The sequence below is a fragment of the Palaemon carinicauda genome, chromosome 7 (assembly GCF_036898095.1).
Source record: "Palaemon carinicauda isolate YSFRI2023 chromosome 7, ASM3689809v2, whole genome shotgun sequence".
NCBI classification, from domain to species: Eukaryota; Metazoa; Arthropoda; class Malacostraca; order Decapoda; family Palaemonidae; genus Palaemon; species Palaemon carinicauda.
The window spans coordinates 98,227,466-98,250,260 of record NC_090731.1 but is presented as its reverse complement, the minus strand read 5'-3'; the positions used below and the strand labels follow the sequence as shown (position 1 = coordinate 98,250,260).

The following is a 22,795-nucleotide window of genomic DNA, read 5'->3' as shown; positions in this document are numbered from 1 at the left end:
TAGCGTAGATTTTATTCTACGCTGTTTTATTTAATACCTGGTAATAGATCGATATTTATCCAAATAAAGTAGACTATTTATTTTCTTAGAAATAATATTACCTTTTACATTATGAAAATGAAATACATTTGCTTGGTAAGTTAGTATTTTCATTCACTTCTAGCAAGAAAATAGAAAAGGGATTTACATATTTTGCAAGTCATTCTGATTGTGACGTCATATTTCTGGCGGACGCGCGCTGGCAAACCGAATGAATTCCTTTCATCGTGTTACATAGTAATCTTATTACAGTATTCCCATCATCGAAATACCGACTAACGATTAGTGGTCTGTATTAGTAGTTATGAGAATAGTACTACTTACCAAAAATTTAGGAAAAATAGTCTGAGGATGTCATATTTCTTGCGGAAGGTGAATGGCAAATCAAGTGATTTCCTTTTGATGTGTTACTGATATTCCCATAATCGAAACATCGAGTAATGAAACAAAGAATTTCTAATAATGTTCAAAGAAATGTGAACATTTAACAGGGAATGAAAAATCAAAATGTGAGAGAGAGAGAGATTGATTGATTGATTAACTAATTATGAAGATATTTCGAATAGGAAAATTACATAAACAATGCTATGTGCGCATAATCGCAGTACAGTAGCGTGACCTGGAGATCAGCTGATCGCTACCGATAGTAAAACCAAAGTAATTATTAAATATTTAAATATTCCCGAAATTTAAAAATAGCACACAAACATGCCTTATTAAACCACTATTAAACACTATAAGTTCTAGTGAAATATGGAGGCTTAATAATAAAATAAATTTAAATACTGTATAAAGCTTTAAAAATGAACTAGCCGTACGAACGCACGTACACACTGAAAAAGAGAACATATTTGTATGGTTAAAAATAATGGCTATAAATGGAAGTATATGAAAACTATGATATCATGTAACGTTCTGGTGCTGTATATAATATTCATCATGAATACATTTCAAATAAATTACGTAATTATATAAATACGCCATTTGTATGTGCAATGCGTGACTGTCAGATCAACAGCACAGCTGATCACAACCGAAGGTAAACAAAAAAGTTGGTAATACTTAACTGCAAGAATGTTTCCAAAATTGAGAAATAGAATACAATAGGGATTTATTAGAGCATAAGATATACTATGGAACAAGAAAATAAAATAATGATATACAGTAAGAAAATATTGATAAAATATGACTGGGATGATTGCCTAATCATAACACAGCTTAATAAATCTACGGAAACTTCACTTTTTTAGTTCGACATACCCCGAAATCGACTTACGACAAGCCTCTCGGTCCCTATCTCCGTCGTAAGTCGGCGACTACCTGTATGTATATATATATATATATATATATATATATATATATATATATATATATATATATATATATATATATATATATAATATATATATATATTAAACCTATTTGTAATTTAGCTGAAATTTATCTCTGAAAGAATTCTATCATACTTCAATAATGTATGCTTTGTGTTCGTTGCACATTATTGCATTATTGTGAAGAATCCTAACTTTTTTATCGAGATGATTAACTTTAGATGTAATCTTAAGTGAGCTGAGCTGGCTGGAAAGTCAATATAGAGGGGTGTAGGGAGAAAAAATACAATTGCCTGATATAATTCAAGAAGCTTCGTATGACAATGGAGAATGCGAATACAAAATAATTTGTCTAAATTCCTCTTACTTTCATAGTTATGGGATGATTAGTAAAAGTAACTTGATAAGCCAAAAGTGTTTACTGCATAAGGAAATGCTGTATTTCTGCTGTTTTTTGTATAATTTGATTATTTTTTTCATTTTAATACTAAATAAATTGTGTGTTATGGCATATTTAGACATTCTATGAGCCTTGAAGACAGACATGCTTAGTCACTTCACTTCAGTGCCAGGTGAAACCTTGGAGGGTAAAGTACACATTTGTTCTGACATTCCCTTTGTTTTATGTCTGATTTTCTTTATTTTGACTAGAATTGCATCATGCCAAAGAGCAAACACAATCCAAACATCTCGCTCACATACAGAAGAAGAAAATTTGCTCTAATATTCACATGATATCGGCAATATCAGAAGAGTCGGTGAAGGAGAGAGAATGAATGTAGGAAATGGCATCGAGGAACCGGTAGCCTAAATCAGCAATATATTGGGTAAAGGGATCTTCATTTGTGATTGAAATATGATAACCATCATAGTTTTTGTTTATTAATATCCAAAAAGAAATATAAAATTTTCATAATCATAATTTAATGTCTATGTATAAATAAATACAAAACATATGAGTATGAACTGACTTTCACTTTTTCTTTGTATCGGCAAGAATTTCATCAAAAAGAGGAAGAGACAATCAAAACATCTCGCCAACTTACAGAAGAAAAGTTATTAATATATGCTTAATACCAGCAATATGAGAGAGAGAGAGAGAGAGAGAGAGAGAGAGAGAGAGAGAGAGAGAGAGAGAGAGAGAGAGAGAGAGAGAGAGAGAGAGAGAGAGAGAGAGAGAGATAGGAAAAGATATGAGGCATCCAGGAGCCTAAAGAAGCAAGATATTGGGAAAAATTATCTTCATTTGAGTAAATTATGATAAATAACATAGTTTTGGAGTATTAATACCCAAAAGGGAATATAAGATTCATAATAATCATGATTTATTGATATTGTTTTTGTAAAATTACAAAGACAAACTTTGACTGGCTTTATCTCAAAATGATACTTATTGATCTTAAAATTCTATCTTTTCCCATAGTTTCGAAGATATAGCATTGAAATTTGGTATATACAGTAACATACACATTTCCCCGGATTTATATGGTTTATTTATTTTTGCCATAAAAAAATTCATACCTAGCAAAACATGGCATTAAAAAAAAATTTATTTGGTGAGAGGTCTGTGGCAGATTTATATATGGTAGTAATCACAGGTAAAAGTATGTCAAAGGAGGTGGTAGAATTTGAAAAAATACTGAAATTTTGGATATTCCGGGATAAATTGTACTGGTGTCACAAAACCAAAGTATAGAGACAAAAATTATATGCAGATTGGTGTCCCAAGTCTGCTTATTAAGTGGTATGAATATCAAAGTCCTGTTCTTGAATATTTTGAGTTCAATTAATTTTTAGATTTCTTTTTCAATATTTCAAATATCGTTAGGAAAACAATATGAATTCTTATTCAATATTACAATGATTTCTATTAAGTCTAGACCAATGCAATGCAGTGTAGGATTTTTAATTGTTATACATTTATAATTTCTTATTGACCTTTTTGTACTTCACAGGCACCCAACTTTCATCAGAGTGTAGGATTCAGTAATGTTAAGATCAAGTGAGGTTCATAGAAACAAATAGATTTTCAATAATATTTTTTATATAAGGTTCATATACAAGTACTTGCCACCCTCCTCTTCACCTACTTATGATGTGCTATTTACCATTGACTGCTAGATTGCTTTTTACTTTAGTCGGGGCATGTATCCTTTGAAAGGAGAGGAAATAGGAAAATGTTTGAGGGGTAAATGTCAATAAACCTAGCTTCTGTAGAAGCAATTTGAACATCAGGTGAGTATTGAAATAGAAAATATTTAATTGAAAAATTCAGATTTTCATTGCGCTTGATTCTTATTTCAATGATAGTGGAAATTCAACTGTTGACTCATTCTGTTGAGTTTTCAAATTATGAATTTTGAATCAATAAACAATACTGTATCAGCCTAAAAGGTCATAATGTATTTTTCTGCCTTGTTATTAAACTGCTTCCTTCATGTAATATTAATTATCAACATAATCCTATGATTGTCATTAAGATAGTATTGTTGAAAATAATTTATCAATAGCAATCCTACCTTACAAGTGTTTAACTCAAGAAAAAATTGTTATTCTCACTACTGTAATGCAAGTTTCACTTACATAATCTCTAAGTAATTTCATGTACTATGTCTTTTATTAATAAGTTATCATGTCATTTAATTTAGTCTGAAATTAATGCAAAATGTGCTGTTTTCAACAACTTCCATCTCATGTCATGTAATGGAATTACTATACTAAAGTATCCCCAACAATTAATTACACTGTCAGTTACAACGCTGAATGAGTATTTTAACTTGAAGGAATGGGAAGACAGTATGATATGTGGGTTAGAGAATAAATTGAAGGATTTCTATTGATCATATGACAGGAAATGTAGTTTTATCTATGTAACGAATTATCAAGAGGAGAAAATAATCAATTTTGCTATTGCAGTAAAGAAACAGAATTGGAAGCCTTTGGACATCCAACCTCTTAAAAGGCAAAAAGGTTTCAGACGCAGTGAAGGCATAGCTTCTGAATCCTTGGACTGGAGAGCAGATACTCGCCCCGTAAGCAGTTTATCAAGAGTGAGGGGAGGTGTGCGTGGTGGAGTCTTACGTGGTGGCAGAGTACGTGGAAGAGGAATAAGAGGAGGTGGGCAAGTTCAAAGAGGGTCATTAAGAAGTCCATCATCGGAACCTTTTGAAAATTTTGTTGAGTATTCAGAGGTATGTATATTCATTCATAGTATAAGTGTTTTTATTGCACCTAAATGGAAACTAGTGTCTTGTAATAGCTTTAGTTATTTTTATATACTTCTTCTTTTGAGTGTTGTAGCATGTTTTAAGTTTGCATTTAGTTATTTCTTAATTCAAATTTGTTCCAACACGGAGTACTTACCTCGAACTACTTTCTTAGGAGTATCTGGGATCGCCTCCCATCTGACCAGAGTTTTGTGTAGTTTACCCTAGTCCTGTTTTCTATGAGGGATAACCTCAGGCGGAGTGATACGCGGCCTGAAGCTAACCCTGGGTCAGAGAGCATGCTTGCTCAGGTCTCGACCTCCAGTAAGTTCTCTGGTCGCGTCGCGATATTATCTCGCCGCTCTCCTTAATCCCAGTGTGACTCTTTGTGTCCCCGACCCCTTTGTGTCTCACGTGGTTCCTTTGTGCTCTTCCCTTTGCTTTCCTTGTGCATTCTTGTGTCTCGTGGTGCTTCCTACTTCGTCATGGAGCATCCCCGCCGTTGTCCTAGGCTTATGGCCGGTAAATCGTGTGGTGTTCCTGTCGAAAGCTGAAGTAGACCTGCACTCCTTGTGTTCGTCGTGTAGGGGCAGTGTGTGTTCCCCTACCGCCACTTGTCCTGGAGCGAGGTGCAGTGGGTGCGTTACGGCACCTAAGAAGCCAAGCATCTCTTTTCCCCTTGCTTCACCGGGTGTGTTGTCGGACCGAGCTTCCCTGCCACCCTCCCCTACCCAGAGTAGGGGACGAGGTAAGTCTGTTGCGGGGAAGAGGCCCGTTTCCCTTCCCCAGGAGTCTGATCTGCAGGATAGTGGGGTTGTGGCGTCTTTCCAGGCAAGTGAGGGGCCTGAGGGAGAGACGGGAGTGTGTGTGGGGGACGGAGTCCTGGTGCAAGTAGGGCATGTCTGCTCTGAATACCCTATGTGGGGGAAAAATGTTCCTAACTCTTCTCCAGCCTCTTGGGCTTGTTTTTCAGGAACATGTGCAGCCGAGGGTGCCACCGAGAAAGGACACTTGTCGCCATCAGACCCCCTCGCGTGGGTACCCCCGAAGATGCCTTTCAGGTCCCCGCTGAGAATGGAAGAAGGCTTCGGTACCTGGTCCCCCGCTGAAGAGCGTCCACGCTCCCCTCCAGCGCCATCTGCTACGTTTCCGGACGTCTTCTTGCAGGCCCCGTCGTCCATCGAGCGTCGAGGGAACCCTCCTACGTCATCGCGTGAATCGGGCCCACCTAAACGAGTCTACAAGTCGTCGGGCTCTTCAGTGGAGGCGTTTTCCTGCTCCTCGGAGGACGAAGCCTGGAGGAAACTCAGAAGACGTCGGGAGTAGTCCCGCAGAAGACACTCCCGTTCTCGCTCCCACTCCAGGTCTCGCCACGGGAGTAGGCGTTCCGGATTCCCCAGAAGAAAATGGAGAAGTGGCTCCCTGGACAAAGAGTGGGTAGTCATCCCTCGCTGCAGACTTTTAGAGTTGGCAGCAGTTCCGGGCTCTTCAAGTCGGCGCCCTAGAGCCCATTCTCCGGAGAGATACTCGTCCGGTGGCAGATTCGACCGACGGAGGGAGTCGTCATTCCAGGTCCCAGCAGACAGGCATAAGTCCGCGAAGGTTCCGACTCCATTCACCCAGCGGAGAGAGTCGCCCCTTCGGTCTGGCAGCCGCGTCCTAACCTCCAAGGCGTCCCTGAGCCATCAGGATCGTGGGATACGGCTCCCCTCGTCAAGCAGACCCGCAGATACATGGACCTCCATGAGGAAGGATAGACCGAGGATGGAGGCCTCTGTCTCGACGGCTATGCCCGTCCTTCGGCCAGAACCCCAGGAGATGGAGAGGACCAAGGTCTTGTCTTCTCCCCGTACGAAAACCTCCGACGGAGGAGCCCCGTCTCAAGCATCGGTACGTCCTACGGAGGAGCTGGACGACCAAGGGGAGGGTTCAGCAGCAGAGGTGTCAGCCTGTCAAAGGGTGATAAGGCTCATTCGGAGACACCACAGGCTGGACGAGCCCGAGCCCTCCTCCGAGGAATTCTGGCGGTCCAGTCTCAACAGATTTGTGGATGCCCCCGTCCAGCAGAGACCCTCCCTAGCACTACCGTTAGCCAGGGATGTGAAGATAGGTAGAGCCCACATGGACAAGATTGTGGCCAACCACGCCGAGGCTCCCAAGAACCAGAGTTCCTCCAAACTGCTCCAGGGCCTGAAGTCCCAGAGCAAGTTTTACCTCCTGGAGGGCCACCGTGCAGGCGCCTGTACACTGGAGCCTGCACTCGCCGTTTTAGGCCAGGGAGTGGCGGAAGAGAGGGCCTCTACAGCACCAATCTGCTTTTCTCCATCAGAAGCCACCATGATGGAGGAAATAGCGAAGGACCTCGTGAATGTCTCCTCATGGCTGGATTAGTGGGCCTCCACCCTAGTGGGCGTCCAGGCCTCGTACGACCTCATGGTTCCAGAGAATCAGGCCTTACTCAAGGAGCTGATTAACTTGGGAGGTAAGGCCCTGAAGTTTCTGTCCCTAGCGCAGGCCGCCAACTGGATCCTACGGAGGAGGGTCACGGTCCTCAACAAGATCACTAGACGGCTTCCTGACAGAAGCGAGGTCTCTGAGAAGCCTAACCCTGAGGGACGACTCAATTTTCCCCCTGAAGGCAGCTGAGGAGTCAATTGAAAGGGTCAGGAAACTCAAGGATCCTGGCGATTCCAGACCCCCTCCAGTGAGGAGACCTGCACTCAGAAGGTCTACCTCCGATGTTCCTCTCCCTCCTCGGGCTTCACCTAGCCAGTCCAGGAGAGACGCCCTACTACATCCTGGTCACAGTCCTCTCAGCCCTCCCGTAGGGGAGCAGCCTCAGCTCAATCCTCCTATAGGCCTTCCTACGCAGCGTCCAGAAGAGGGCGTTCAGGCCGCGCCTCTAGGAGGAGATAGGGAGGGAGGGTCCCTACTCCTGCCAAAGCCTTAGGTGGGGGGGATGCCTCAAACACTCTTGGCAAGCATGGAAAGACCACGGAGCAGACCTGTGGACCATGGTAGTCCTGAAGGAAGGGTACAGGTTACTCTTCCTAGCGGAGCCCCCACCTCTGATACCAGATCAGCGGGCAGAGTGGCTAGCCCCCAAGGACCCCTTGAAAAAGACAGCCCTGCAGGAGGAAGTCTCAGCGATGCTGGCGAAAGGAGTGATAGAACCAGTCAAGGACCCAGGTCCAGGGTTCTACAGCAGGCTTTTCTTGGAGAAAGCAACAGGGGGCTGGAGACTGGTCATAGACCTCTCAGCCTTCAACAAGTTCGTGCGCAAGACCGACTTCAAGATGGACACTCCGAAGTCGGTCTTAGCGTCCTTGAGGGAAGGGGACTTCATGATGTCAGTAGATCTCAAGGATGCCTACTTCCAAATTCCAGTTTACCCCTCCAGCAGGAAGTACCTACAGGTAAAATGGGATACCCAAACATTGCAGTTCAAGACCCTCTGCTTCGGGCTGTCCACAGCCCCTCAGGTCTTCACGACGGTCTCAGCCTGGGCACACGAACAGGGCATTCGCCTGATTCGGTACCTGGACGACTGGTTGTTACTTTCAGCCTCAGAGGAAGTACTGAGGAAGCAAGGCACGAAGCTTCTGCGGTTCTGCAACGTACTGGGTATCATCATCAACCTGAAGAAGTCCCAGTTGATAACCTCCACCAGGATGACCTACCTCGGAATGGTCCTCCGTCCCTTCCTGTCGGGCCAGCCCAGGAGAGCGAAGGACTGGCAGAGGCTGATAGGCCACCTTGTGTCATTAGAGAAACTGGTCCCCCAGGGCAGGCTGAAGCTCAGGGAGGTCCAGTGAAATCTGAAGGAGAGCTGGAACCAGAGGGACTCCCCCCACAAGGTGATTCCGGTTTTCCTGGAGACAAAGGAGGTCCTAGAGTGGTGATGCGGCAGTTCGAACACCCTCAGGGAATGCCCTTCTTAGCCAACCCTCCGGAGATGCTCCTGTTCACGGGCGCATCAAAGGAGGGGTGGGGTGCCCATCTCCTCGGAAGATCAGCAAGAGGGAGATGGATGGACGAGGAGAAGGCCCAGCGCATAAACGTGCTAGAGATGCGGGCAGTGCGAAGGGCGTGCCTGGAGTTCGTCCATCTACTCCCGGGGAACACAGTGGCTCTGATATGCGACAACGCCACGGCGGTGGCCTACATAACGAAACAAGGAGGACTAAAATCGAAGGAGTTGTGCGTCCTCACGTTGGAACTTCTGGAATGGGCTGAAGTAGAACAGATCAGAATCTCAGCAAGGTTCATTCCGGGAAAAAGGAACGTCCTAGCCGACGGCCTCGGCAGGATGGGACAAGTAGTGGGATCCGAATGATCACTGCACCCAGAAGTAGCCAAAACCATCATTCAAAAATGGGGATCGCCGGTGATGGACCTCTTCGCAACGAGGTTGAACGTACAGCTCCCCGTGTTGTGTTCTCCTGTGCTAGACCCAAGAGTTTGAGGATGCCTTCCAGCACCCATGGACAACCTCGACGTTTACGCCTTCCCCCCCCTTCGGGATGCTCAGACAGGTCCTCAACAGAGTAAGGAGGGCGGACAACCTGTGGATGACTTGGTAGCGCCCTGGTGGCCGGAGAGAGAATGGTTCGTGGATCTAAAAGAACTGGCACAACTTCCACCCTGGCCCCTTCCAGACAGGCCAGACCTTCTCCTGCAACCACATTTTCAAAGGTTCCACGAGAACCCTCGGTCCCTCCGCCTTCACGCGTGTAGGTTATCGAGCGTTTCCTGAGGAAAGAAGGCTATTCGTCGGGGACGGCAGCGAGGATGTCAGGCTACCTGAGGCGATCATCGGCAGCAGTCTACCAGGCAAAGTGGGCCACCTTTACTAAATGGTGCGCCTCTTAAGAACATCAAGCCCCTGAGGGCCTCCATCCCGGAGATAGCGGACTTCATAGTTTATCTCAGGGACGTGGTCAACATGTCCATCCCGGCCATCAAGGGAGTACGAGCTGCTCTGGGCCAAGTCTTCCTCCTGAAGGGCATCGACCTGGGAACCTCCAGACATCTCTCGATGCTCATTAAGAGTTTCGAGCAATCGTGTCCCCCGCAAGTTGTTAGAGTGCCACAGTGGGACGTGGCCAGGGTCCTGAAGATGTTGTCAGAACCTCCCTTTGAACCCCTAAAGGACATCGTGGACAAGGATCTCACCCTCAAGACAGTTTTCCTATTAACATTAGCTTTGGTTAAACGAGTGGGGGAGATCCATGGACTGTCTTACGAAGTCGCTCACTCGAAGGGTTGGCGGGAGGTCACCTTCAGGTTCGTGCCATCCTTCGTAGCGAAGACCCAAAATCTGGCCGTGTGGGATCCCAGGTTTGAGTGGTTCTCAGTACCAGCAATCCCTTGCTCTGACAACTCGAGGGACTTGCGTCTGTGTCCTGTCAGGGCGGTAAGGAAATATTTAGAGAGGACAGCCAGACTTCGGCCCGAGATCAAAAGTCTTTTTGTTTCCACAAGAATATGGCAGTGGGCCAGATCCTGAGAGCAGGCACCTGGGCTAACCAGTCTACCTTCACTGCTCACTATTTGAAAGTCTATTCAAGAAAATCCCTGGATGGGTTCTCGATAGGTACCGTCATTTCCGCGCTCCAAACGGTTTAAAGGTGTAGCCCGAGTGATAACCGCGGGTAGTAAGTACAAGAGACACAGGTTCGTTCCTTAAACCCCCTTGTTCTTCCTCCCCCTATTTCCGCTTCAAATGGTCTCAGATAGGACCCTGAGCCGGCTACAAGTACCCCTACTTTGGAAGGACACGTCTCCTAGGATTTTTTGCAGAGGTGAGTTACTTAGACACTAAGATGAGTTTTTTGTGTAGTTTCATCTTTTCTCGCTTTTTGGGGTCAACAGGACCTAGCCTCATGTCTAGGTCTTTGGATATATCTCAGCACGGTCTCAGAAATTGAAAAGGCCACTCCCACCACCTAAAGTATAAGTCTCCTAAGAAAGTAGTTCGAGGTAAGTACTCTGTGTTGGAACAAATCACTAATTTTAAAGTAATTTGTATTTTTCCTAACAGTACTTACCTCGAACTACTTTCGGGTAATGGCCCGCCCTGCCTTCCCCGAGTGCCTTCTGGAATTCTTAGAGACCTAAGCTACTGAGAACTTACTGGAGGTCGAGACCTGAGCAAGCATGCTCTCTGACACGGGGTTAGCCTCAGGGCGCGTATCACTCCGCCTGAGGTTTTCCCCCATAGAAAATGGGTATAGGGTAAACTACACAAAACTCTGGTCGGATGGGAGGAGATCCCAGATACTCCTAAGAAAGTAGTTCGAGGTAAGTACTGTTAGGAAAAATACAAATTACTTTAAAATTTGTGATTTTCTGTACTAATTCTTTTGAAGTTTTGTAGCCTGTTACAACTTTGAATTTAGTTTTTTTTAATGCATTTAAACTTTATTGATTCACATATTTCAAGAATTCTAATTTGTTTCTTGTTTGGTTTTATATAAAGGTTCATGAGGTTATAGCTTCAACATTCTTTTTGGTGAAAAGTTATATTACTGTGCTTTAAATGCTGTTGAAAACTGATTATTATCCATATATTTAATTAATGATCTGTTTTTCAGTAGGTATTGTCAGGTTTTTAAAATTGGTTGACAGCTGACAACTTTATGCATTTTAAGGTGTTACATGATTTTACTTTTATCCTTATTCAGAAGTTATAAAAACTTGTAGATTTTAATATCTTCTATGTTGAGTGATGGAGTGACATACTGTGCATGTAGATAGATTTACAGTATGAATATACAGTGAACCCTCGTTTATCGCGGTAGATAGGTTCCAGACGCGGCCGCGATAGGTGAAAATCCGCGAAGTAGTGACACCATATTTACCTATTTATTCAACATGTATATTCAGACTTTTAAAACCTTCCCTTGTACGTAGTACTGTTAACAAACTACCCTTTAATGTACAGAACACCTAATGCATGTACTACAGTACCCTAAACTAAAACAGGCACAAATTTTAAAGGCAATTTTATATCATGCGTTTCCTAAACACGTTAAAAAGCACGTTAAAAAATGGCAACCAATGTTTTGTTTACATTTATCTCTGATCATAATGAAGAAACAAACTGGAGGTAGAGCTTTGCTTATTACCCAGACATATTTCCCATACTATTCCCTTAGAACTACATCACATCTTCCTACTTTAGATATATATATATTTATATGTATACACATATACATACCTACATATATACATACATACATATATACATACATACATATATACATAAATACATGCATACATATATATATATATATGTTACTGTATATATATGGGTTATGGAAAAAATCCGCGATGGTCGAACCGCGAAGTAGCGAGGGTTCACTGTAGATTCAAGCAAGGGCAATAAAATTTCAAGAATTTGTCTACCCTAGTCTTTTGATAGTGGTTATGCTCAGTCAGTTGGTGCAATAGAAGTTATCGAATGTATGAGTATATTTGGTTTGAAAATCACAGGCCTTTATATTTGTGCATCCATTTCTTAAGTTTCATGTATATCATCCTCAATTCACTTGAGTTGGAAATAATTCCAATATCTTAATAATCTTACGAGAATGTAAAATCACCTGTATCAATCAATTGTATGGACACAACTCCAAAATCGAAATAATTACTTTATAAAAAGGCTTCTCCCATTTTTTCTTTTGAATGTAAGGGAAATGCGTAACAGACACTAAAGGAAATTTAGAAATACTGTGTCTTCCATAAATAAAAAAACTATTTACTGTTCGTTCTAGGATGTAGAATAAGTCCTCATGTTACTACATTTATTAGTTAAATTATTTAATGGATACAATGCAAATCTCATAAAGGAATTATAAAATTTGGATACTGATTTTTTTATCATTCTATATTTGACAGTTTTTTTAGTCCTATTTGTTTCCATGTCATAGATTGTGCTTTTATGTCCTAGATTCTGACTTTACTATTTGATTAGCATTGTTGAGTGACTACAGTACATTCAGGTGTGGTGCGCCATACACCAGAACTCTAGTTACAGTACATAATAGGAACAGATGTTTTAACCCGACGATCTACTGTACTTCCAACAACTTACCTTCAGGAACTAGTGTGCTCATACTAAAATGCAATTCTACAAGAACTTTGTGATTACCTGAGGTTTAGTATCAGAAGAAAGCAGTTATTTTATCAAGTTCGGCACAACAATTTTGATAATTTGTTAAAATCCTCTGATCTTTCCAAGCCATTTCTTTCTCCAAAGAGGAGTGCAAAACTTTCCCTCTTTTTAAAGATATTAATAGTAATAGACTTGTTGCAAACTGGTACATGCACTGAGAAGCTAGATGACAAGATCTATCCCAAAGAAGAACACCCGTAGAATTTGGTGCATGTTAATTATGATTAGGAGACTGGCACAGTCTGATTCACTGGAGGCGGAATAAGTTACTGTGAAGTATTTGGAATGTAAAATTCATGTGCTGGAAATAAATGAGGTTCTGATATTAAAAGCTTTACACATTTAAGTACTGTAACAACTGAAAATTTTACCACTATGTATCCACCTATCAAAGCTGTGAATAAAGATGGCCATTGATGGAAGCGGCCTTTTGCACTACCAATCTAATGTCTAAACCCTCTTTCCAGCTGGAACAAAGGGTTTTACATGATGTGATTTTTTTTCATTCATTGCCCAAAGCTTTTCATCAAAGAATAAACATCACACGAGTTCCAGGAAATTTCATCAAAATGAAGTACTTTTCCAGCCTTGGACTTTTTGTTTGAATACAGTGGTACTAAACATCAAGTTAATTAAAAGTACATATCCAATCAATTTTGAGGAGCCCGGCTGGAATGTCAATATATAGGGGTATAGGAAGAAAAACACAAAATCCTGAAAAAATTCACTGATCTTTCCATGGCAATGGAGAATGCACACTCCGAAATCAAACCATTGTTCTCTAGTCTTGGGTAGTGCCATAGCCTCTCTACCATGGTCTTCCACTGTCTTGGGGTAGAGTTTTCTTGCTTGAGGGTACACTCGAGCACATAATTCTATCTTATAGCTCTTCCTCTTGATTTGTTAAGTTTTTATAATTTATATAGAGAATATTCATTTTAACGTCACTTTTCTCATCAGGCTATTTTCCCTGTTGGGTCCATGGGCTTATAGCATCCTGCTTTTCTAACTAGGGTTGTAGCTTAGCAAGTAATGATAATAATATAATAAATGTGGCAGTTTTCAGAGGTTGATATTTGACGCCACGAGTTATGCGAAAGATTCCTCTGCGCTGACTACTCCTTTTGTGGGTAACCTCTCGTCTGCAGGTTAGGTTTTTTCTTCCAACTTTGAGGGGAGTAATTTTTAATTCTCTCTTTTTTTTCTTCAGTACTTATAGAACACATCAGGGTGAAAAGTCGGTACCTGTAGCTCCTGCTGACGTCTTCGCTGTTTACGAGGTGTACCTACTGTTCGCCCTTTTGTCGACTCCTGCTAACGAGGAGTCTACTCGCCTTCTTCCGATTTTGTCTTTCCCACTTGATCCGCAATGTTTCCCTCTCCCTACAGCTAATGTGTCAGCCCGTGTATGCAACTTCCACCTGTTGAGGATTCCGAGACTACTGACGATTGTCATCTCACGGCTTGCTAGCCAGGTTGACGGACTGTTTTCTATTTAATGATCGCAGTGGTAAGACTCATCACTTTGTCTTCTTAGTCGGTCAGGATTTCGTTCACGACAATCCAATGATGAGATCAGAATTTATTCTGTTCAATGATCGCAGGGGCGAGACTCATCACCTCGTCTTTCTGGTCGGTCAGGATGTTGTTCGCGATATTCCAATTATGAGTTCAGAATTTATTCTGTTCAATGATCTCAAGGGCGACACTCATCACCTCGTCTTCCTGGTCGGTCAGGATGTCGTTTGTGACAATCCAATGTTAGACACCCTTTAGGGCATCTTATGTGATGATCAGTGATCGCCAGAGAGATCACAACGATCACTAGATCGTAGGTCATCACGTTCTCGACGTTCTTCTTAAAGATGAACACCTGTTTGGTTTCCCTTTCTGGTGATTACTCTGGCGGGATTACACCAGCAGGATTCCCGTCCGGGAAATCCCTTTGGGAAGAACTTGAATACAAGCCTTGGCTTTTTATCAAGCAACACTTTGGAGATCACGAGCGTCTTGTGGTCACAATTACTATCCTACACTTCTGATCGCGAGCCAGCCGTTCACGATAGCTCTCACACTCACGCTCACTAACGTGAGTTACAAGATCACACGCTCACTAACGTGAGTTACAAGATCACTAACACGAGCAAGATGCTCCTGACCATGATTGCAACACTAGTCTCGACACAACCCTCTAGGATGCTCACAAACGTGAGCTATACTTGTGCCACAATGACAAGCTAGACACTCTTGCTCACAAGCAAGGGGCTCACGCTCACTATCGTGAGTTACACGCTCAAGCATGATGCTTGTGATCACGATCAGCTCATGTCTATCTCACCAAAGAAAGTCTACACTATACCTACAAGAATACTATCTTGTATCTTCCATCCTCTTTCAGGAAATGGGAAACACATACTATTCTTCCTCATGATTGGAACATCTAATCTCATAGGAAGACGAGGGACACCAGGATGCTGCCGAATTTCGTCTGTCAGAAGTCTCCACTTTTAGTCTCTTCTCATGAGAGGAGCCTAACCTTCAAACCTTGTCGTGCGAGGATGGGTTTTACGATCAATCATTTAGCCTACTATATAGGATCGGCCCTCGTCTTGAAGACCCCGGCCTACTGACTGATTTTAGAGTTACGAACTCTTGCACGAGTGACATCTCCTTCGTTCACCTCAATATATAATTTAAGTAATTGAAGGAGTAACACGAAGGTAATATACTATTCGGATATCGGTATACTGTGTCATCACCCTGTAGAAACTTCCGCAGGTCCGACAGGAGTGCATCAGTCCCCAACTAATGCAACCTCTAAAGGACTAGCCGGTTCCCATGTACTTCGGCACTAAGGATCATCCTTCCCTTCGTTCTCTACAAGACCTGTGCAGGTAACGGTCCTAGTCATAAGACTGCCAGACGAGAATCTCTACCAAGGAGTAGGTTTCCTCTTCTGGTTTTGATGCTTCCTATAGAGGCATCAGAGAAAGGGCGGGGGGTAGACCACACAGGACCATATGTTCTAGTACATTACGGTCCCGAATTATGCGATTCCCGCATTTATGCGGTCGCTAGTTTTCATAAATAAATTTTCTGTATCTGCGAAGCTGTTCGAAGTCCGAGTCAAGCACTACAAAATGTAACAAATCTGTTGTCTTTTTAAGTCTATGGGTAGCCCTAAATGCAGTTCTTGATAATAAATGTCACCAAACAATATTTACCTTACATAATTTCATGATAAATAGCTTATTTAAGGAAAAATTCCATATCAACAATGAAATCAACTATAACCATGCGAGTCCAGCTGACAAAATGTAAACAGAATTGTGGTTACATTCTTGGCAATCTTAATCTTTCTCTAAGCTTTTGATAATTTTAATGGTAGTGTTAATGATGTTATATTAAAGCATTATTTTTGTTTAATACAGTATATATAAAAGCTTTGTTTTTCCCTTTAAGTGTTCAAGGTTTTCACACGCAGGTTTGTTTATCGGCAGTGAATACCCTAAATTTCGGTAACGAGTTGGCAATATTTTGTCATTTAAAATAGTATAGATTTGCATTACAAAGATTTTTGTATAGTACACATTATGATTATAAAAACCTCTCTGAAAGAGAGAGAGAGAGAAAAGAGAGAGAGAGAGAGAGAGAGAGAGAGAGAGAGAGAGAGAGAGAGAGAGAGAGAGATTAATTTGATGCCACAAAATTGTAAATCTCTCTCTCTCTCTCTCTCTCTCTCTCTCTCTCTCTCTTTGTAAGAAATAAAGTTTTAGTTCACGTATGGCACCCTGAGTTTAAGAAGGAAATTAACATGACTTGTTATTTGTGGTGATCAATTCCTCGCTTCAGGTGGTTAGTTGTGGTGATCAACTCCTCGATTCAGGTGGTACAAGAAACAAAAACATGGCATTCGATCACAACAGCTGATTCTCTCTCTCTCTCTCTCTCTCTCTCTCTCTCTCTCTCTCTCTCTCTCTCTCTCTCATGTTATACAATACTTACATATACAGTGATCTTCGGTAGTCGAAAGACACTAAATTCGAACAAATCTTAGTTTGACCAAAAAATTCTAGTAATTTTTGCTGCGGTGTTCGAACAAAAAATCGGAACTCGAACACAGCCGAACGCGTGGCCGAGTGAGATGAACGGCCATCCCGGCTATTCTCGCCTGGTCGGGTAGCATCATTTCAAGAGAGATCGTCAGTCCGACAACACGTGTTGAGAATTTATTGTGATTTAGTGTGTTTTATTGTCTTTTTGCCGATAATAATGGGCCCCAAGAAAGTTAGTGTTAAGGGATAGGATAAGAGGAAAACAGTGAGAACAACGATCGAGTTGAAGAAGGAAATTATTGCGAAATACGAGAATGGTGTACGAGTGTCTGATCTAGCCTTACAGTATGGCATGGCAAAGTCGACCATTTCGACCTTTTTGAAAAGTAAGGAAGTGATAAAGAAAGCTAGTGTTGCACAGGGAGTGACAGCAATTAGTAAGCAAAGGCCACAAGTAATTGAGGAAATGGATAAGTTTCTCCTTATATTTATTAAAGAAAAGCAGTTGGCCAGCCACTTCATGGAAGGGGACTCTCCTTCCAAGCAGTAATCTCCCCCTTCCATCCTCTCCACATCCATTCCTGTATGCCATCGAACCGCTGCTCAAAGGTAGAGTAAATGGTTTAAAATTGTTTTATAGGATTTTCCGACCAATTTCGTACACATTTAAATAATTATTGTTGTTTAGGTACACGTTTGATTAATATTTTGGGCATTTTGGAATTCGTAGGAACGTATAAAAATAAATAACATTATTTCTTATGGGAAAAAAGGTTTCGGTACTCAAACAAATCGGTGGTCGAACACTGATCCCGAACGGATTATGGTCGAGTACTGAGGTATTACTGTAGATGAAGAAACCAAAGTAGTTTTCTTAAAAAGTCAATTAATACGAAACGAAAAAAATTACACATACATATACCAAGGCACTTTCCCCAATTTTGGGGGTAGCCGACATCAAAGAAATGAAAAAAAATGGGACATCTTCTCTCTACGTTCCTCTCAGTCTGACAAGGGACTCAACCGAGTTTGGCTGGTACTGCTAGGGTGCCACAGCCCACCCTCCCCCGTTATCCACCACAGGTGAAGCTTCATAACGCTGAATCCCCTACTGCTGCTACCTCTGCGGTCATCCAAGGCACCGTAGGAAGCAGCAGGGCCTACCGGAACTGCGTCACAATCGCTCGCCATTCATTCCTATTCCTAGCACGCTCTCTTGCCTCTCACATTTATCCTATCACCCAGAGCTTTCTTCACTCCATCCATCCACCCAAACCTTGGCCTTCCTCTTGTACTTCTCCCATCATCTCTTGCATTCCTCATCTTCTTTAGCAGACAGCCATTTTCCAATCTCTCAACATGGCCAAACCACCTCAACACATTCATATCCACTCTAGCTGCTAACTCATTTCTTACACCTGTTCTCACTCTCATTACTTTGTTCGTAACCCTATCTACTCGAGATACACCAGCCATACTCCTTAGACACATCATATCAAATACTTTCAAATTCTGTCTCTCCGTCACTTTCACCATAAATCACAGTTGGTACAATCACTTTCTCTTACAGAACTCTCTTTACATTCATGCCCAACCCTCTATTTTTTACTACTCCCTTAACTGCCCCCAACACTTTGCATCTTTCAGTCACTCTCTGACGTACATTTGCTTCCACCCCACCATTTGCTGCAACAACAGACCCCAAGTACTTAAACTGATCCACCTCCTCAAGTAACTCTCCATTCAACATGACATTCAACCTCGCACCACCTTCCCTTCTCGTACATTTCATAACCTTACTCTTACCCACATTAACTCTCAACTTCCTTCTCTCACACACCCCACCAAATTCTGTCACTAAATCGGCCAAGCTTCTCCTCCGCGTCTGCAACCAGTACAGTATCATCCGCAAACAACAACTGATTTACCTCCCATTCATGGTCATTCTCGTCTTATCAGTTTCAATCCTCGTCCAAGCACTTGAGCATTCACCTCTCACCACTCCATCAACATACAAGTTGAACAACCACGGCGACATCACACATCCCTGTCTCAGCCCCACTCTCACCGGAAACCAATCGCTCACTTCATTTCCTATCCTAACACATGCTTTACTACCTTTGTAGAAACTTTTCACTTTTTGCAACAACTTTCCACCAACTCCATATAACCTCATCACATTCCACTTTGCTTCCTTATCCTTATCAACTCCATCATACACTTTCTCCAGATCCATAAACGCAACATACACCTCCTTACCTTTTGCTAAATATTTCTGGCACATCTGCCTAACTGTAAAAATCTGATTCATACAACCCTTACCTCTTCTAAAACCACCCTGTACTTCTAAGATTGCATTCTCTGTTTTATCCTAATCCTATTAATCAGTACTCTACCATACACTTTTCCAACTACACTCAACAAACTAATACCCCTTGAATTACATCACTCATGTACATCTCCCTTACCCTTATATAGTGGTACAATACACGCACAAACCCAATCTACTGGTACCATTGACAACACAAAACACATATTAAACAATCTCACCAACCATTCAAGTACTGTACAGTCACATCCCCTTCCTTACACATCTCGGCTGTCACACCATCCATACCAGATGCTTTTCCTACTCTCACTTCATCTAGTGCTCTCCTCACTTCCTCTCTTGTAATCTGTCTCATTGTCATCTCCCATCACCTACACCTCAACACCTGCAACAGCAATTATATCTGCCTCCCTATTATCCTCAACATTCAGTAAACTTTCAAAATACTTTGCTCACCTTTTCCTTGCCTCCGCTCCTTTTAACAACCTTCCATTTCCGTCTTTCACTGTCTCTTCAATTCCTGAACCAGCCTTCCTTACTCTCTTCACTTCTTTCCAAAACAACTACTTATTCTCTTCATATGAATGACCCAATCCCTGACCCCATCTCAGGTCAGCTCTCCTCTTTGCCTCACTTACCTTGCGCTTTACTTCCACATTTTTCTCTCTATAACTTTCATGCTTCAATTCACTATTACTCTGCAGCCATTCTTCAAAAAAATCATACCGTGTATAAATTCATTTCAATTATACCTTAAAATAAGACATCTGATTTCATCAGCAAACCACTATTTTTTTAGGAAACATTTTATTCTAGAAAATTGCTACTATTTAATTAGTTAATTGTGCTTTAAGAAAACGTACTTTTATTTCAAATTTTGGGTGTGTTTTAGAAATCGAGTATTTCTGACTTCTTTTTAACTTTTGGCTCTGATTAGGTCAGTTGATGTCTAGCTGCCTTTCTCAAGAATGTGCGTGTACATAAGCACCAATGTGTTATACCCTATTGTATTTTTTGTTTAATATATTTAAAACTACCATTATTCTCTCTCTCTCTCTCTCTCTCTCTCTCTCTCTCTCTCTCTCTCTCTCTCTCTCTCTCTCTCTCTCTCTGTGTGTGTGTGTGTGTGGGGGAAGGATTGACTTAAAATCATACAATATACTCATTTAATTACGGTATATAGTTTTATGTTTATGGAAAATAAAAATATTTACCAGTAATTTTGTTTTTATTTATTTATAGTACAGTACTGTACTGTACTCGAGCTATATTGTGTGAACCTGTTGGTAGGCTAGCTTAGTTGTCTGAAACCTAGAATTTTCTATACCTACACTTGTATATATGAAAAAAATTATGCAAACATTTAAAAAAAGAAAAAGAAAAACACTTTATATAGTAAACTTGAAGTAAAAAAAACCTTTAAAATTCACCACGCCATTCGAACTATTAAAAAGTGTTTAAAATTTTATCAGGACAGCATCATCATATGAATCATCTTCGGAGCTTTCGTTTGCACTACAGTACTTGCACTGTCATTGTCCTCCGTTCCGTCTAAATTGGTTTAATTGCTTTTGCTGTATAATATTTAGAAATCCAAAATAAATTATATAAAGACTATTTTATATCATTTTGTTGCTAAACACGCCACCTAAAGCTGAAATCTTTGTTTTGTTTACGTTTTATCGCCCATCATAACGAATAAACGAACTCATTTTCACATCTGTGTGTAGGTTAGCTTTTTCTGCAACTGCTACCTTACGAAGTATTGGTTGTGTAATAATAATGTTATTATTAATTTTGATTTGCTTAATTTTTCTTTAAAAAAAAAAAGAAATGATGGATTTGGTCATGTTTTTCCTCGTAAAAAACGCCACCTTAAACAGAAACATTTTGTTTACGTTTTATCACCGATCATGATGAACAAACAAATGCATTCACACAAACAAGTGATAACTGCACTGATAAGAATTATATTATGTATGGTAAAATATTTATAATAAAAGTGTAGTAACATTTGGCTAGCTTTGAAATTGCCATTCACCCATTACATGGAGTACTGTGATAAAAACAAAATTTTAGGGTGAATTTGAGAGTTCCTCTTCAAGAAAAGGTTTATTCGTATGCATGTGCATGTAGTGAAGATTTATTTAAGGTTTGTTCTTTGGCAGAGTTTGGTCTCTCTCTCTCTCTCTCTCTCTCTCTCTCTCTCTCAGAAGGTTGTATAATAGTACTACTGTATTGTTGTTTTTTCTTTATTTTTCAATTGATTTTATTCTCATTCGTGGATTTGACTTGGAAAATATTTAGTTTTTTATTATATTAACTGACATTTTTATTTTAAGATTTTAGACTATTTAGGATGAATTTGAGTGTTTTGTGCTAAAAAGAGGCCTGTTTGTTTAGTGAAAATTCGCGAATTTGCGGGTCTGCCGTGAATTGAAGAAAAAAAAATACTTAAAGATGGATTCCGATTTTGATGGTGTGCTTTTTGGCGTGGTTAGGAAACGCATCATATAAAATCACCTTTATTTCGTTAATTTGGATTGTCAATGATACAACAAAAGCTAGTCTATATAGTGATAATTTTGCTATTCACTATTCATCTTAAACAACAGATATGACTAAAACTTATTAAAATTACTATTAATTTTAGGTCATGTTTTAAGGGGGAAATATACCTTTGCTCTCCATAGAGTTTGAACTGATTACCTGTAGTGGGGTAATACAGTGTCCTACTGGACGGGTGGCTCTAAACTGCAGGTCTTTCCCAGTGTGACACTCGACCAAAAGAGAGACGTACCCTATGGGTCTCTCAACGTCTCGTTCACAGGGAGAAACCAAGTACAGTGGAACCTCTACATACGATTGTCTTTACATACGATTGTTCCAACATCCAAAGTAAAATTCCATCAAATTTTTGTCTCAACACCTGAAGTAATGCTCCAAAATCCAATGTAGATCTTGTTTACGCTGGTAGATGGCAGCACGTAAGAGGGACGCCATTGAGCGTCGAGTGCTCTGTTCTCTGTTCTTGTGTGTATCGTGTGGTTGTCCTCTGTTTGGTCTGTTATTAACAGTGCTTATTTTCTTCCTTTTCTCACATTTCCTTTTTGATTTTACCTATAATCATGGTGCCTAAGAAGCTAAGTTTCAGTACAGGTAGTGGTGAGAAAAGGAAGAAAGCAATTCTTTCATTAGAATTGAAGCAAGAAATTATAGAAAAACATGAGAGCAGTGTGCATGTGAGTGATATGGCTAAACAATATGGCCGGAATAGGCCTATGATCTCTATGATCATCAAGCATAAGGCAGCCATTAAAGCAGATAAACCATCGAAGGGGATCACCATTATTACAAGACATCGTAGCAATACCGTGGAAGAGATAGAACGCCTTTTGTTGATAGGGATAAAGGACAAAGAGATTGTTGGCAACAATCATTTGTGAGAAGGGCCAGTGTGATGAACAGAAAGAAAGAAAAAAGTGAAGCAAAGAAAACCAAGAAAGCATTAACAATCTCTTTTTAAAAAGTCCTATCTCTTTTTCTGTTTCTCTCTAAACATAGCATTAACATGTTCTTTAAATAAAATTCTCTCTCTCTCTCTCTCTCTCTCTCTCTCTCTCTGTTAGTGTTAGAGACGTCTATTTTTTTTTCTC

At 41.1% G+C, this 22,795-nt stretch overlaps 1 protein-coding gene across 3 annotated transcripts in view; it reads left to right on the top strand.

Moving 5' to 3' along the window:
• LOC137643975 (la-related protein 1B-like) overlaps window positions 1-22,795 on the top strand; it is a 798,692-nt gene that overhangs the window by 174,907 nt on the left and 600,990 nt on the right. For all 3 annotated transcript variants that reach the window (XM_068376809.1, XM_068376808.1, XM_068376807.1), the window contains one exon: window positions 4,287-4,561. In XM_068376809.1, the coding sequence (XP_068232910.1) occupies window positions 4,287-4,561 (275 nt within the window). The remainder of the gene's footprint in view (window positions 1-4,286; window positions 4,562-22,795) is intronic.